The sequence below is a fragment of the Eleutherodactylus coqui genome, chromosome 5 (assembly GCF_035609145.1).
Source record: "Eleutherodactylus coqui strain aEleCoq1 chromosome 5, aEleCoq1.hap1, whole genome shotgun sequence".
Taxonomy (NCBI): Eukaryota; Metazoa; Chordata; class Amphibia; order Anura; family Eleutherodactylidae; genus Eleutherodactylus; species Eleutherodactylus coqui.
This window is the reverse complement of record NC_089841.1, coordinates 4,482,623-4,499,373: the sequence shown is the minus strand read 5'-3', so window position 1 is coordinate 4,499,373 and position 16,751 is coordinate 4,482,623. Positions and strand designations below refer to the sequence as shown.

The following is a 16,751-nucleotide window of genomic DNA, read 5'->3' as shown; positions in this document are numbered from 1 at the left end:
TGAGCGGCGGATGGAGGGGATCCCTACAGGTAACGGCCCAGGTGAGTAGTGACCAGCGGATGAAGCAGAGTCGCCTCCTCTAATCATTGACCCGATGCAACTATGTCATACTGACTTGTAAGCTTTGTGTTCTATCGGTCTTTCCACCAAATAATCGCCGGTCTAGACAAATGCAGATATAATATCCTTGAAATGTGATCCTGTTGTAGGTGATAACGCCCAGTACATTAAGGACAGCAGGATGTACAAAGACAGATGCAAGGATACGGGCATGGAGTGTCCCCATGTGATGGAGGACGGCTGCCTCATCTGCAGTCCATATTGATGAAGGAAATGGATCTCCCCAATCTTGGGGGCTAAGGAACCGTTAACTCCTATCAGACTCACATAAAGTGTGCTAATAGAATCAAATAAGGGAGATGGAACAATACCTCTGCAGCGCCACCTATTGGATGGCAGCATTTCTTCAAATCAATGTCCGACTCTTTATACAGGTCTTAACAAGGAATGGTAATAGAAAAGCAAGCCACAATCCATACACAGCCAGCTGTTTTGGGGTTTGGCCCCGCATCAGTGTACAGTAGGTCTCTGACTTCGCTAGTGAGAGGCCTGTGATGTGAGTCGGGAGAGGTATTGCCTCTCATTGAGGAGAGCACCTAGAAGGTAAATGAAGAGACTTAAGGCCATGCATGCTCCTTTGGGTAATCTGCAAATAAGGGAGGTGGAAAAATACCTCTGTTTCTTTCAAATCAGTCCTGCAGAGGTATTGTTCGATCTCCCTTCTTTGCATGTTACCCAGAGGAGCATGAATGGCCTTAAGAGTGTACTCATTCACATTCTAGATGCTCTCCTCAAGGAGAGAAAATACCCCTCCTAAATAGAATACATAACCTGGGGCCACAGACCCAGGTAACAGAATATGCAAGCCGGGGCCACAGACCCAGGTAACAGAATATGCAACCTGGGGCCACAGACCCGGGTAACAGAATATGCAACCTGGGGCCACAGACCCGGGTAACAGAATATGCAACCTGGGGCCACAGACCCGGGTAACAGAATATACAACATAAAGATGTTATGGATTTAGTGGATCCACTGTGTCTCTCTGCCAAATGAAAGCACCCGGCAGGGGAGGCAGCTAACACCTAGGTGACGGCAGGACAAGAGCGAGAACACAGCACAGCTACAGAAATGGGTCTTACCGTGATCTACATGGATGAGGTGTCCCTGTCCTGGAGGTACTCCAGATGGTAAAGCGGCCAGGATGCTTTTCCTGACCCCGGCTCCTAAATGTCCCTCCCTACTTCGTGGTGAGGGAATCCAGGATCACTGCACCGAGCCCCGCAGATATGCAGGAGCAAACAGAAAGTTAAAATGGAAGCAGACCTGAGCAGTGATGACCTACATAAAGTAGAGACAGACAGACAGAAACCAGAAGTATGCACCCAGGAATCTGGGAAACCACGAAGAGACAGTACACCACTGACTGCATTCAGACAGACTGAACCAGGAGCTTGCACGAAATCACAAGAAGTAAAATCAGAGCAGGCATGGTGCATGCAGACTGCAGGGTTTACATAGGAGCTTGATTGCAGATAGTTACCAGCTGGGTGGAGGAGCTGGACACAGTAACCCTGTGACCGTTGGAAAAAAACAAGATCAGGAGACCAGACAACACCTTGGTCTCCTGGTCCTAACAAGAGACATAGACTCCGGATTAAAGAATGTACAACATGGAGACATAGACCCCGGATAACAGAATAGACAACATGGGGACATAGACCCGGATAACAGAATCAACAACATAGGGACATAGACCCGGGATAACAGAATATACAACATAGAGACACAGACCCAGATAACAGAATATACAACATAGGGACATAGACCCCGGATAACAGAATATACCACATGGAGACATAGACCCGAAAACAGAATATACAACATGGAGACATAGACCCGGATAGCAGAATATACAACATGGAGACATAGACCCAGATAACAGAATATACAATATGGAGACACGGGGGCAGATAACAGAATATACAACAAGGGGACATAGAGGCAGATAACAGAATATATAACATGGAGACATAGACCCGGATAACAGAATATACAACATGTAGACATAGACCTGATAACAGAATATACAACATGGAGACATAGACCTGGATAACAGAATATACAACATGGAAACATAGACCCGGATAACAGAATATACAACATGCAGACATAAACCCGGATAACCGAATATACAACATGGATACATAGACCCGGATGACAGAATATACAACATGGAGACATATAGACCCGGATAACAGAATATACAACATGGAGACATATAGACCCGGATAACAGAATATACAACATGGACACATAGACCCAGATAACAGAATATACAACATGGAGACATAGAGGCACATAACAGAATATATAACATGGAGACATAGACCCGGATAAGAGAATATACAACATGGAGACACAGAGGCAGATAACAGAATATACAACATGGAGACATAGAGGCAGATAACAGAATATATAACATGGAGACACAGAGGCAGATAACAGAATATACAACATGGAGACATAGACCCGGATAACAGAATATATAACATGGAGACATAGAGACGGATAACAGAATATACAACATGTAGACATAGACCCAGATAACAGAATATACAACATGGAGACATAGACCCGGATAACAGAATATACAACATGGAGACGTAGACCCGGATAACAGAATATACACCATGTAGACATAGACCCAGATAACAGAATATACAACATTGAGCCATAGACACGGATAACAGAATATACAACATGGAGACACAAACCCGGATAACAGAATATACAACATGGAGACATAGACCCCGGATAACAGAATATACCACATGGAGACATAGACATGGATAACAGAATATGCAACATGGAGACATAGACCCGGATAACAGAATATACAACATGGAAACATAGACCCGGATAACAGAATATACAACATGCAGACATAAACCCGGAAAACTGAATATACAACATGGATACATAGACCCGGATGACAGAATATACAAGATGGAGACATATAGACCCGGATAACAGAATATACAACATGGAGACATATAGACCCGGATAACAGAATATACAACATGGACACATAGACCCAGATAACAGAATATACAACATGCGGACATATAAACCCGGATAACAGAATATACAACATGGACACATAGACCCAGATAACAGAATATACAAAATGGGGACAAAGACCCAGATAACAGAATATACAACATGGAGACATAGAGGCAGATAACAGAATATATAACATGGAGACATAGAGACGGATAACAGAATATACAACATGTAGACATAGACCCAGATAACAGAATATACAACATGGAGACATAGACCTGGATAACAAAATATACAACGTGGAGACATAGACCCGGATAACAGAATATACAACATGGAGACATAGACCCAGATAACAGAATATACAACATGGAGACATAGAGGCAGATAACAGAATATACAACATGGAGACATATAGATCCGGATAACAGAATATGCAACATGGACACATAGACCCAGATAACAGAATATACAACATGGAGACACAGAGGCAGATAACAAAATATACAACATCGGGACATAGACCCAGATAACAGAATATACAACATGGAGACACGGAGGCAGATAACAGAATATACAACATGGGGACATAGACCCAGATAACAGAATATACAACATGGAGACATAGACCCGGATAACAGAATACACAACATGGAGACATAGAGGCAGATGACAGAATATATAACATGGAGACATAGACCCGGATAATAGAATATGCAACACGGAGACACAAAGGCAGATAACAGAATATACAACATGGAGACACAGAGGCAGATAACAGAATATACAACATGGAGACAGAGACCCGGATAACAGAATATACAAAATGGAGACACAGAGGCAGATAACAGAATATACAACATGGGGACATAGACCCAGATAACAGAATATACAACATAGAGACACGGAGGCAGATAACAGAATATACAACATGGAGACATAGACCCGGATAACAGAATATACAACATGGTGACATATAGACCCGAGTAACAGAATAATACAACATGGACACATAGACCCAGATAACAGAATATACAACATGGAGACACAGAGGCAGATAACAGAGTATACAATATGGGGACATAGACCCAGATAACAGAATATACAACAAGGACACATAGACCCGGATAACAGAATATACAACATGAAAACATAGACCCAGATAACAGAATATACAACATGGAGACATAGACCCGAGTAACAGAATATACAACATGGACACATAGACCCGGATAACAGAATATACAACATGGAGACAAAGAGTCAGATAACAGAATATACAACATGGGGACATAGACCCGGATAACAGAATACACAACATGGAGACATAGACCCGGATAACAGAATCTACAACATGGGGACATAGACCCGGATAACAGAATATACAACATGGGGACATAGACCCGGATAACAGAATATACAACATGGAGACATAGACCCGGGTAACAGAATACACAACATGGAGACATAGAGACCCGGATAACAGAATATACAACATGGAGAGATGTAGACCCGGATAACAGAATATACAACATGGACACATAGACCGAGATAACAGAATATACAACATGGAGACATAGACGCGGATAACAGAATATACAACATGGAGACATAAAGGCAGATGACAGAATATACAGCATGGGACATATAGACCCGGATAAAAGAATATACAACATGGAGACACAGAGGCAGATAACAGAATATATAACATGGGGACATAGACCCAGATAACAGAATATACAACATGGAGACACGGAGGCAGATAACAGAATATACAACATGGGGACATAGACCCAGATAACAGAATATACAACATGGAGACATAGACCCGGATAACAGAATATACAACATGAAGACTTAGACCCGGGTAACAGAATACACAACATGGAGACATAGATCCGGATAACAGACTATACATCATGGAGACATAGACCCAGATAAGAGAATGAACAACATGGACAAATAGACCCAGATAACAGAATATACAACATGGGGACGAGACCCGGATAACAGAATGTACAACATGGAGACATAGACCCGGATAACAGAATGTACAACATAGAGACATAGACCCAGATAACAGAATATGCAACATGGAGACATAGACCCGGATAACAGAATATACAACATGGGGACATAGACCCAGATAACAGAATATACAACATAGAGGCATAGACCCGGATAACAGAATATACAACATGGAGACATAGACGCGGATAACAGAATATACAACATGGAGACATAGACACGGATAACCGAATATACAACATGGAGACTTAGACCCGGATAACAGAATATACAACATGGAAACATAGAGGCAGATAACAGAATATACAGCATGGAGACATAGACCAGGATAACAGAATATACAACATGCGGACATAGACCCGGATAACAGAATATACAACATGGAGACATAGACGCGGATAACAGAATACACAACATGGAGACATAGAGGCACATAACAGAATATATAACATGGAGACATAGACCCGGATAAGAGAATATACAACATGGAGACACAGAGGCAGATAACAGAATATACAACATTGAGACACAGAGACAGATAACAGAATATACAACATGGAGACACAGAGGCAGATAACAGAATATACAACATGGAAACATATAGACCCGCATAACAGAATATACAACATGGACACATAGACCCGGATAACAGAATATACAACATGGGGACATAGACCTTGATAACAGAATATACAACATGGAGACATAGACCCCGATAACAGAATAATACAACATGGAGACATAAAGACCCTTATAACATAATATACAACATGGACACATATACCCAGATAACAGAATAATACAACATGGAGACATAAAGACCCTTATAACAGAATATAAAACATGGACACATAGACCCAGATAACAGAATATACATCATGGAGCACAGAGGCAGATAACAGAATATACAACATGGAGACATAGACCTGGATAACAGAATCTATAACATGGAGACATAGACCCCGGATAACAGAATATACAACATGGAGACATAGACCTGGATAACAGAATATACAACATGGAGACATAAAGACCCTTATAACAGAATATAAAACATGGACACATAGACCCAGATAACAGAATATACATCATGGAGCACAGAGGCAGATAACAGAATATACAACATGGAGACATAGACCTGGATAACAGAATCTATAACATGGAGACATAGACCCCGGATAACAGAATATACAACATGGAGACATAGACCTGGATAACAGAATATACAACATGGAGACATAGACCCGGATAACAGAATATACAACATGGAGACATAGACCCGGATAACAGCATATACAACATGGAGACATAGAGGCAGATAACAGAATATACAACATGGAGACATAGACCCGGATAACAGAATATACAACATGGAGACATAGAGGCAGATAACAGAATATACAACATGGAGACATAGACCCGGATAACAGAATAATACAACATGGAGACATAAAGACCCTTATAACATAATATACAACATGGACACATAGACCCAGATAACAGAATAATACAACATGGAGACATAAAGACCCTTATAACAGAATATACAACATGGACACATAGACTCAGATAACAGAATATACATCATGGAGCACAGAGGCAGATAACAGAATATACAACATGGAGACATAGACCCGGATAACAGAATCTATAACATGGAGACATAGACCCCGGATAACAGAATATACAACATGGAGACATAGACCTGGATAACAGAATATACAACATGGAGACATAGACCCGGATAACAGAATATACAACATGGAGACATAGACCCGGATAACAGAATATACAACATGGGGACATAGACCGAGATAACACAATATACAACATGGAGACATAGACGCGGATAACAGAATATACAACATGGAGACATAAAGGCAGATGACAGAATATACAGCATGGGACATATAGACCCGGATAAAAGAATATACAACATGGAGACACAGAGGCAGATAACAGAATATATAACATGGGGACATAGACCCAGATAACAGAATATACAACATGGAGACACGGAGGCAGATAACAGAATATACAACATGGGGACATAGACCCAGATAACAGAATATACAACATGGAGACATAGACCCGGATTACAGAATATACAGCATGAAGACTTAGACCCGGGTAACAGAATACAGAACATGGGACATAGATCCGGATAACAGACTATACATCATGGAGACATAGACCCGGATAAGAGAATGAACGACATGGACAAATAGACCCAGATAACAGAATATACAACATGGGGACGAGACCCGGATAACAGAATATACAACATGGAGACATAGACCCGGATAACAGAATATACAACATGGGGACATAGACCCAGATAACAGAATATACAACATAGAGACATAGACCCGGATAACAGAATACACAACATGGAGACATAGAGGCACATAACAGAATATATAACATGGAGACATAGACCCGGATAAGAGAATATACAACATGGAGACACAGAGGCAGATAACAGAATATACAACATTGAGACACAGAGACAGATAACAGAATATACAACATGGAGACACAGAGGCAGATAACAGAATATACAACATGGAAACATATAGACCCGCATAACAGAATATACAACATGGACACATAGACCCGGATAACAGAATATACAACATGGGGACATAGACCTTGATAACAGAATATACAACATGGAGACATAGACCCCGATAACAGAATAATACAACATGGAGACATAAAGACCCTTATAACATAATATACAACATGGACACATATACCCAGATAACAGAATAATACAACATGGAGACATAAAGACCCTTATAACAGAATATAAAACATGGACACATAGACCCAGATAACAGAATATACATCATGGAGCACAGAGGCAGATAACAGAATATACAACATGGAGACATAGACCTGGATAACAGAATCTATAACATGGAGACATAGACCCCGGATAACAGAATATACAACATGGAGACATAGACCTGGATAACAGAATATACAACATGGAGACATAAAGACCCTTATAACAGAATATAAAACATGGACACATAGACCCAGATAACAGAATATACATCATGGAGCACAGAGGCAGATAACAGAATATACAACATGGAGACATAGACCTGGATAACAGAATCTATAACATGGAGACATAGACCCCGGATAACAGAATATACAACATGGAGACATAGACCTGGATAACAGAATATACAACATGGAGACATAGACCCGGATAACAGAATATACAACATGGAGACATAGACCCGGATAACAGCATATACAACATGGAGACATAGAGGCAGATAACAGAATATACAACATGGAGACATAGACCCGGATAACAGAATATACAACATGGAGACATAGAGGCAGATAACAGAATATACAACATGGAGACATAGACCCGGATAACAGAATAATACAACATGGAGACATAAAGACCCTTATAACATAATATACAACATGGACACATAGACCCAGATAACAGAATAATACAACATGGAGACATAAAGACCCTTATAACAGAATATACAACATGGAGACATAGACCCGGATAACAGAATATACAACATGGAGACATAGACCCGGATAACAGCATATACAACATGGAGACATAGAGGCAGATAACAGAATATACAACATGGAGACATAGACCCGGATAACAGAATATACAACATGGGGACATAGACCCAGATAACAGAATATACAACATAGAGACATAGACCCGGATAACAGAATATACAACATGGAGACATAGACCCGGATAACAGAATATACAACATGGGGACATAGACCCAGATAACAGAATATACAACATAGAGACATAGACCCGGATAACAGAATAAACAACATGGAGACATAGACGCGGATAACAGAATATACAACATGGAGACATAGACACGGATAACCGAATATACAACATGGAGACTTAGACCCGGATAACAGAATATACAACATGGAAACATAGAGGCAGATAACAGAATATACAGCATGGAGACATAGACGCGGATAACAGATTATACAACATGCGGACATAGACCCGGATAACAGAATATACAACATGGAGACATAGAGGCACATAACAGAATATATAACATGGAGACATAGACCCGGATAAGAGAATATACAACATGGAGACACAGAGGCAGATAACAGAATATACAACATGGAGACATATAGACCCGCATAACAGAATATACAACATGGACACATAGACCGGGATAACAGAATATACAACATGGGGACATAGACCTTGATAACAGAATATACAACATGGAGACATAGACCCCGATAACAGAATAATACAACATGGAGACATAAAGACCCTTATAACAGAATATACAACATGGACACATAGACCCAGATAACAGAATATACATCATGGAGCACAGAGGCAGATAACAGAATATACAACATGGAGACATAGACCCGGATAACAGAATCTATAACATGGAGACATAGACCCCGGATAACAGAATATACAACATGGAGACATAGACCTGGATAACAGAATATACAACATGGAGACATAGACCCGGATAACAGAATATACAACATGGAGACATAGACCCTGATAACAGAATATACAACATGGCGACATAGACCCTGATAACAGAATATACAACATCGAGACATAGACCCAGGATAACAGAATATACAACATGGGGACATAGACCCGGATAACAGAATATACAACATGGGGACATAAACCCGGATAACAGAATATACAACATGGACACATAGACCCAGATAACAGAATATACATCATGGAGCACAGAGGCAGATAACAGAATATACAATATGGAGACATAGACCCGGATAACAGAATCTATAACATGGAGACATAGACCCCGGATAACAGAATATACAACATGGAGACATAGACCTGGATAACAGAATATACAACATGGGGACATAGACCCAGATAACAGAATATACAACATGGAGACATAGACCTGGATAAAAGAATATACAACATGGGGACATAGACCCAGATAACAGAATATACAACATGGCGACATAGACCCTGATAACAGAATATACAACATGGAGACATAGACCTGGATAACAGAATATACAACATGGGGACATAGACCCCGATAACAGAATATACAACATGGGGACATAGACACGGATAACAGAATATACAACATGGAGACATAGACCGTATAACAGAATATACAACATGGAGACATAGACCTGGATAACAGAATATACAACATGGAGACATAGACCCGGATAACATAATATACAACATGGGGACATGGACCCGGATAACAGAATATACAACATGGAGACATAGACCCAGATAACAGAATATACAACATGGAGACATAGACCAGGATAACAGAATATACAACATGGAGACATAGACCCGGATAACAGAATATACAACATGGAGACATAGACTCCGATAACAGAATGTACAACATGGGGACATAGACCCCGATAACAGAATATACAACATGGAGACATAGACCCGGATAACAGAATATACAACATGGGGACATAGACCCCGGATAACAGAATATACAACATGGGGGCATAGACCCGGATAACAGAATATACAACATGGAGACATAGAACCGGATAACAGAATATACAACATGGAGACATAGACCCGGATAACAGAATATACAACATGGGGACATAGACCCCGGATAACAGAATATACAACATGGAGACATAGACCCGGATAACAGAATATACAACATGGGGACATAGACCCCGGATAACAGAATATACAACATGGAGACATAGACCAGGATAACAGAATATACAACATGGAGACATAGATCCAGATAACAGAATATACAACATGGAGACATAGACCCGGATAACAGAATATACAACATGGGGACATAGACGCAGATAACAGAATATACAACATGCGGACATAGACCCCGATAACAGAATATACAACATGCGGACATAGACACGGATAACAGAATATACAACATGGAGACATAGACCCCGATAACAGAATATACAACATGGGGACATGGACCCCGATAACAGAATATACGACATGGAGACATAGACCCGGATAACAGAAAATACAACATGGAGACATAGACCCAGATAACAGAATATACAACATGGGGACATAGACCCCGATAACAGAATATACAACATGGTGACATAGACCCCGATAACAGAATATACAACATGGGGACATAGACCCCGATAACAGAATATACAACATGCGGACATAGACACGGATAACAGAATATACAACATGGAGACATACACCCGGATAACAGAATATACAACATGGAGACATAGACCCGGATAACAGAATATACAACATGGAGACATAGACCCGGATAACAGAATATACAACATGGGGAGATAGATCCCGATAACAGAATATACAACATGGGGACATGGGGCCGGATAACAGAATATATTGAGTGGCATTTAAATGCCTGATTAATGTACAGGGGTCCTGCACTGCCCCCGCAATTAGATCGCAGGTGGTTTTGCAGTGGCTGCGGCAGTTGAGGGCCTTCTGAAAGGCCACAGTGCTGCCATTACAGAATGCCTATTAACTCATGCCTGTGGCATGGTTTGATATATTGCCTGTGAGATCTCTGTATATTGGGACATTGTGACATTACATCATACTGGAGGAATGATCAAACCATCGCAAGTTCTTGTCCCCTCTGGACAAGTTTAAAAAAATAAAATAGGAAAAAATCTTTTTGTCATATTTCTAACAAAAGATTCTAAATATTTATAAAGAAACATATTTGGTTATGCTACTGAGGTCACTCTGCCTCCAAGAGAAAATGTAATAAGAAGCGATCAAAAAGTCGTATTTACTCCAGAATTGTACCAATAGAAACTGCAGAATGTATCGCAAAAAATGAGCCCCTGTACACCTATTACAACAGAATAACAAAGTTATTGTGGTCAGAAGATGGCGGCAGAAAATAATTGAAAAACGTATTATGCAAAAAAATATATAAATTTGGTATTGTAACAATCGTACCGACCGGTAGAATAAAGTTATGGCATTTTCGTTGCAGTTTGTGCGCCGTAGAAACAAGACGCACCCAAAGATGGCGGAATTTCATTTTCTTTCCATTCCACTTCACTTAGAATTTACTTACGCTTTTCAGCACATTATGTAGCACCACAATAACAACAACAAGCCCTCAGACATCTGCATCGATGGTTGAATAAAAGAATTAGGATTTTTTTAAAAGGGACAAAAAACGAATACGGGGGAGAAATGCTGCACCCTTAAGGGGTTAAAAAAACTGTTCTTCATAAAAGCCAGATAATCATTTCCTTGTGTGACACCCTGCATCCAGACAGAACAATAACACCCAGCCGCATTATCTGTACGGTGGCTCAGTGGTTAGTACTGTTGCCTTGCAGCTGGGGTTCATAGGTCAAATCCCACCAAGGACATCCTCTGCATGGAGCTTTTATGTTCTCCCAATGTTTGTTGAGTTTTCTCCAGATACCCTGTGATGGATAAACCCTACCCTTCATTGTCACTGGGCCCTGCAAGGTGTCAATGATCTCCTGATTCCTAAATTGAATTCAGACTAATCTTTACTGATTCTTCTGGTTCTCTCTGTGGCGTTCAACACTCCTCCATAGATCACAACTCCTCCTCAGTACAGTTCGCTCTGTTGGCAAGTAGTAGTTTGCAAAATGAGGTCACTTTCAGGGGAATTTCACTATTCCGTTACCTCAGGGCCTCTGAAAATGCAAAATGGCACCCGAAAATAAGTTCAAAATAGAGCTCCATCTTTTCTGAGCTCCGCCTTGTGTTCAAACAGCAGTTCGTGACCACATATGGGGCGTTTCTGCACTCAGAAGCAATTGTGTAACACATTTTGGGTTGCTTTTATCTTTTTGCCACCTGTAATATATATGGCTATACCTACGTATAAAAATAGGACACTTTCTATTTGTAGTCCAATGTTAACAATTTCCACAAACACGGTAAAAATGGTAGCAATGAATTCCTTGAGTTGTGTACTTTCTAAAATGGGGTCACTTTTGAGGGCTTCCACTGTCCTGTTACCTCAGGATTTTTCTTCCCTATTGCCCCTAGTGAAAAATGATAACCCCTTGAAGGATGTGTAGTCTCCTAGATATGTTTTTTCAATGGGGAAGGAGGGTATTTGTGTTTTGGTCTCTATTGGCTTCAGCAAAGCTGGACTAGTGTCTGGACAAACATCATATGAAGAAGAAGACCCCAAAAATCAACAAGAAGCTTCTTAACTACCGAAGCCTGCACTGCACACTAGAACCGCATGTGGGGTACTTCTAAAAACTGTAGAATCAGGGTCATAAATAATCAGTTTCACTTCACTGATAACTTCTGCTGTGATACAAAAAATGGTTTGAAGTAAAGTTTTTAGATGGTCGCCAATGTAATACCTCCTCCGGTGCCAATTTTAATGAGGTTGAACAGATTTTGTTGATTTGGGAAAATACTTTTTTCCATTACGGAACTATCCCTGGGCAATTCACCGAATGTTGAGGAGTGCCTCCTTAGTGGCCAGATCTCCAACAGTTATCAGAATGTGTTAACTTCAGTTTGAATAGTTGGTGGGGAGTTTTATACCATCTCGTAATAAGGTTAAAAGAATTTTCTTGAATGCGGATGCATCTTGAGAAACCGTGAGAGTTGCTTAGGATTTTGTCTGTATTTTGTTTAGCAAGGTGATGATTAATTCTCTTTTCCCATTCCCTTAACTACCACGGCTTGCGTGGGGCCGAGTCTAGGAGTACTCCCTTGTGAAGCTTAGAGATTATGTGGGGCCGAGTCTAGGAGTACTCCCTTGTGAAGCTTAGAGATTATGTGGGGTCGAGTCTAGGAGTACTCCCTTGTGAAGCTTAGAGATTAGTTGTTTACACGGTTTGGGGAAAGATAGATAGGTTTCAAACCATAGCGGGTTTCTTAGTGCATTATGGTAGAGATCCTGAAATTTCGTGAGTAGTTTATGAAAATGTAATGCTTCCAAGAAATTGGGTTTGTAGTTTAGGGTGAGAGTACAATTTGTTCTAATTTTGTAATTTTAAGGCCTTTTAGGATTTCATATATTGTCATAGACATCCTGTTCCAGATGTGGGAGGGTGGAGAAGAATTTTTGCTAATGAGGAAGCACGTGTATATGTGGGGAAAGTTTGCCTGTTGCAGAACCATTTTGACGTAACTCATCACTTTTACTGTGGCATGTATATTTGGGTTTATAAGCTTAATGTGTTTGTATTCTCTTGTTGGACTAAAGCAGGTAGTGGTCTTCTGTACTCTGAAGGTCTCTTTCCATGTGGAAGGATTGTAGGTTTATGTTCCAGTTTACCAATGAGAGCCACCTAGCGATATGTATCGCCTTATAGTAATTTTGAGTGTCTACACCAAGAAAAGACTCCCTGCCAACAGTCCTACTATCCACAGCCAAGCTGCTCATCCCTAACCTAATGGGAAAAAAGAATACACCAAAGAGACCGCTTTGAGGAACTCATAAACTGGGAGAACGGCACCAAAAATAAATTTCTAACTATTTGGTCACCATGGATTGATTTTAAAAAATAACCAGAAGGTCCCAATAATATCAATCTGATACCCCACTTCTGCTTATCTCAGACACATCCCCTCATCCATTGAGGGCTTCACATACAGTTACGGAGGAAATACTTCATAAATAACCAAATAGCAAGTCTTCAGCCCAGAGTCTATTGAGAATCAGCATAGATGTCGCTCTACCCCCCCTCACCCATACCCCCCTTTATTGGTCTATAGGTTACTGTTTTATGGTTACTGGCATCCCCATTGTCTTATGATGCGCTTAAAAGACACAATCCTAATAGAATTAAAATAGTTATGAGAAAATTCATGAGCGTTTTAAACTGTGACAGAGTGTATCTCTTGCGGGAGCTTCGTGTCTCATTCATCAATGTACGTTTCTTCCTGTATCTGTATGGATATGCTTCTCGGACTTATATGTTTTATTAAGCATTTCTTAATAAAAAGAGATTATATTTTTTTTAAAAATGATTCAAAATTGAAAATGAAATATTGGAATGAAAATGCACAAAAATGTAAGTTTTGAAATTTCACCTCCACTTTGCAGAAATTCCTGTAAAATAGATAAAAGGCTAACAAGCTCCCTAAATGCACTTTAGGGGGGCCATTTTTAAAATGGAAAGGCTTATGGAGGATTTAATACATATGACTCTCAAAGCCACATAAGAACCGAATTGGTCCTTGAAAAAGTCTAATTCTGACAAAATTCCTGCTAAATGATCACCCTTGTAAAATGTCCCAAAAATTAAAAGGGCATTAAAGAATGATGGCAAGTAAAAGTAGACATTCAGAATGGTAATTGTTAATTATTAGTAACGTTTTGTACTGTGACAGTCTGTCCTACAAGCAAAAAAAATTCTAATTTTGAAAATTGATCATTTTTACAAATATTGAGTACATTTGCATTCATTTTTTAAATGAATGAACATAGTTTTATTTTGTGCTAAATTTTGGTTAATATTTTCTATCTTAAAATCACTTCAGTAATAACTAAAATTATACAAAAGTCTTTTCCAATTAAAGTGAAAAATGAAGCTGCATTATTAAGTACAAAACTAGGATGCATTCTTAAACTTAAAAATAAGTCTGTAAGCCATTCTGATTTATTTAGTCTATTATTGAAGGCATATAAGAAGTTTAAAAGTAATCTTTTCAGTTTTGGCAGTAAGTACTGCAATCCTCTTGGTATTATCAAGAGCTGTTGGGAAAGGCCGTCACAATATTTCTAGTTTTGTTTAGCTTATGAGGAGGGATTTTCTGAAGCAGCCTCAGCTTACAGAATGGGCCCCACATCCTCATTTAAACAATATACAGGGTGTCTCAAAATTGTGAAAACACCCATAGAGAATGAAAAGGGTTTGGCAGTTGGTGATGCATTTTTGCATACAAGCTGCACAGGATGGGGAAAACCTGTTGGGCCATGTCACTGCTAGCGAAATTATTTGCTAATTGGTATGTTTTCAGGTATCCAAATGAATAGTCAATGCTTGAGCATCGATGAAGCTTTCAAATCAGACACACATTGAATGTAATTGCAAGTCATCAGATTAATTCCACAAACCGCAGATATTTTATACAAAGACATTTGCAACTTGGCTAGAACATGCCTCACTTGTAATAATTATAATTTATTACGATTCATGTATTATCATTAGTTTTTAAAAACAACAAGAACAGTGATGCTTTAGTTAGAGGCAGGACTTTCTCAGGCCAATTGGAACTGGTCTGTTTTGGTGGAGATGACACGTGTGCTTAGTGCCACTGACATAAAGATGATCTCAACATGTTCTGCTTGAGATAATGTCATCACTCACACTGCCTGTAGAAAAATCACTGTGCAAATACGAGAATGAATAACGTTAAGATTAAGCACACCATTGTTCTTTTGATGAAATTCTCCACCAGTTTGAAATATCACACACCAACCTTCCCATTGAAACAAGTAGAGTTTAATTAATTATGGTGGCATTCAAAATGGCCATCATGTTGGTGACATGGTCTAGCAGGTTTCCCCCTTCCTCCACAGATTGTAAGTAAAATTGGTTCTGCGTCT

At 39.7% G+C, this 16,751-nt stretch overlaps 1 protein-coding gene across 1 annotated transcript in view; it reads left to right on the top strand.

Moving 5' to 3' along the window:
- The first annotated feature begins 10 nt into the window (after positions 1–10).
- LOC136627217 (zinc finger protein 585A-like) overlaps positions 11–16,751 on the top strand; it is a 151,740-nt gene continuing 134,999 nt past the window's right edge. Inside the window, exon 1 of the mRNA XM_066602146.1 lies at positions 11–41. Coding sequence (XP_066458243.1) covers positions 11–41 — 31 coding nt within the window. The remainder of the gene's footprint in view (positions 42–16,751) is intronic.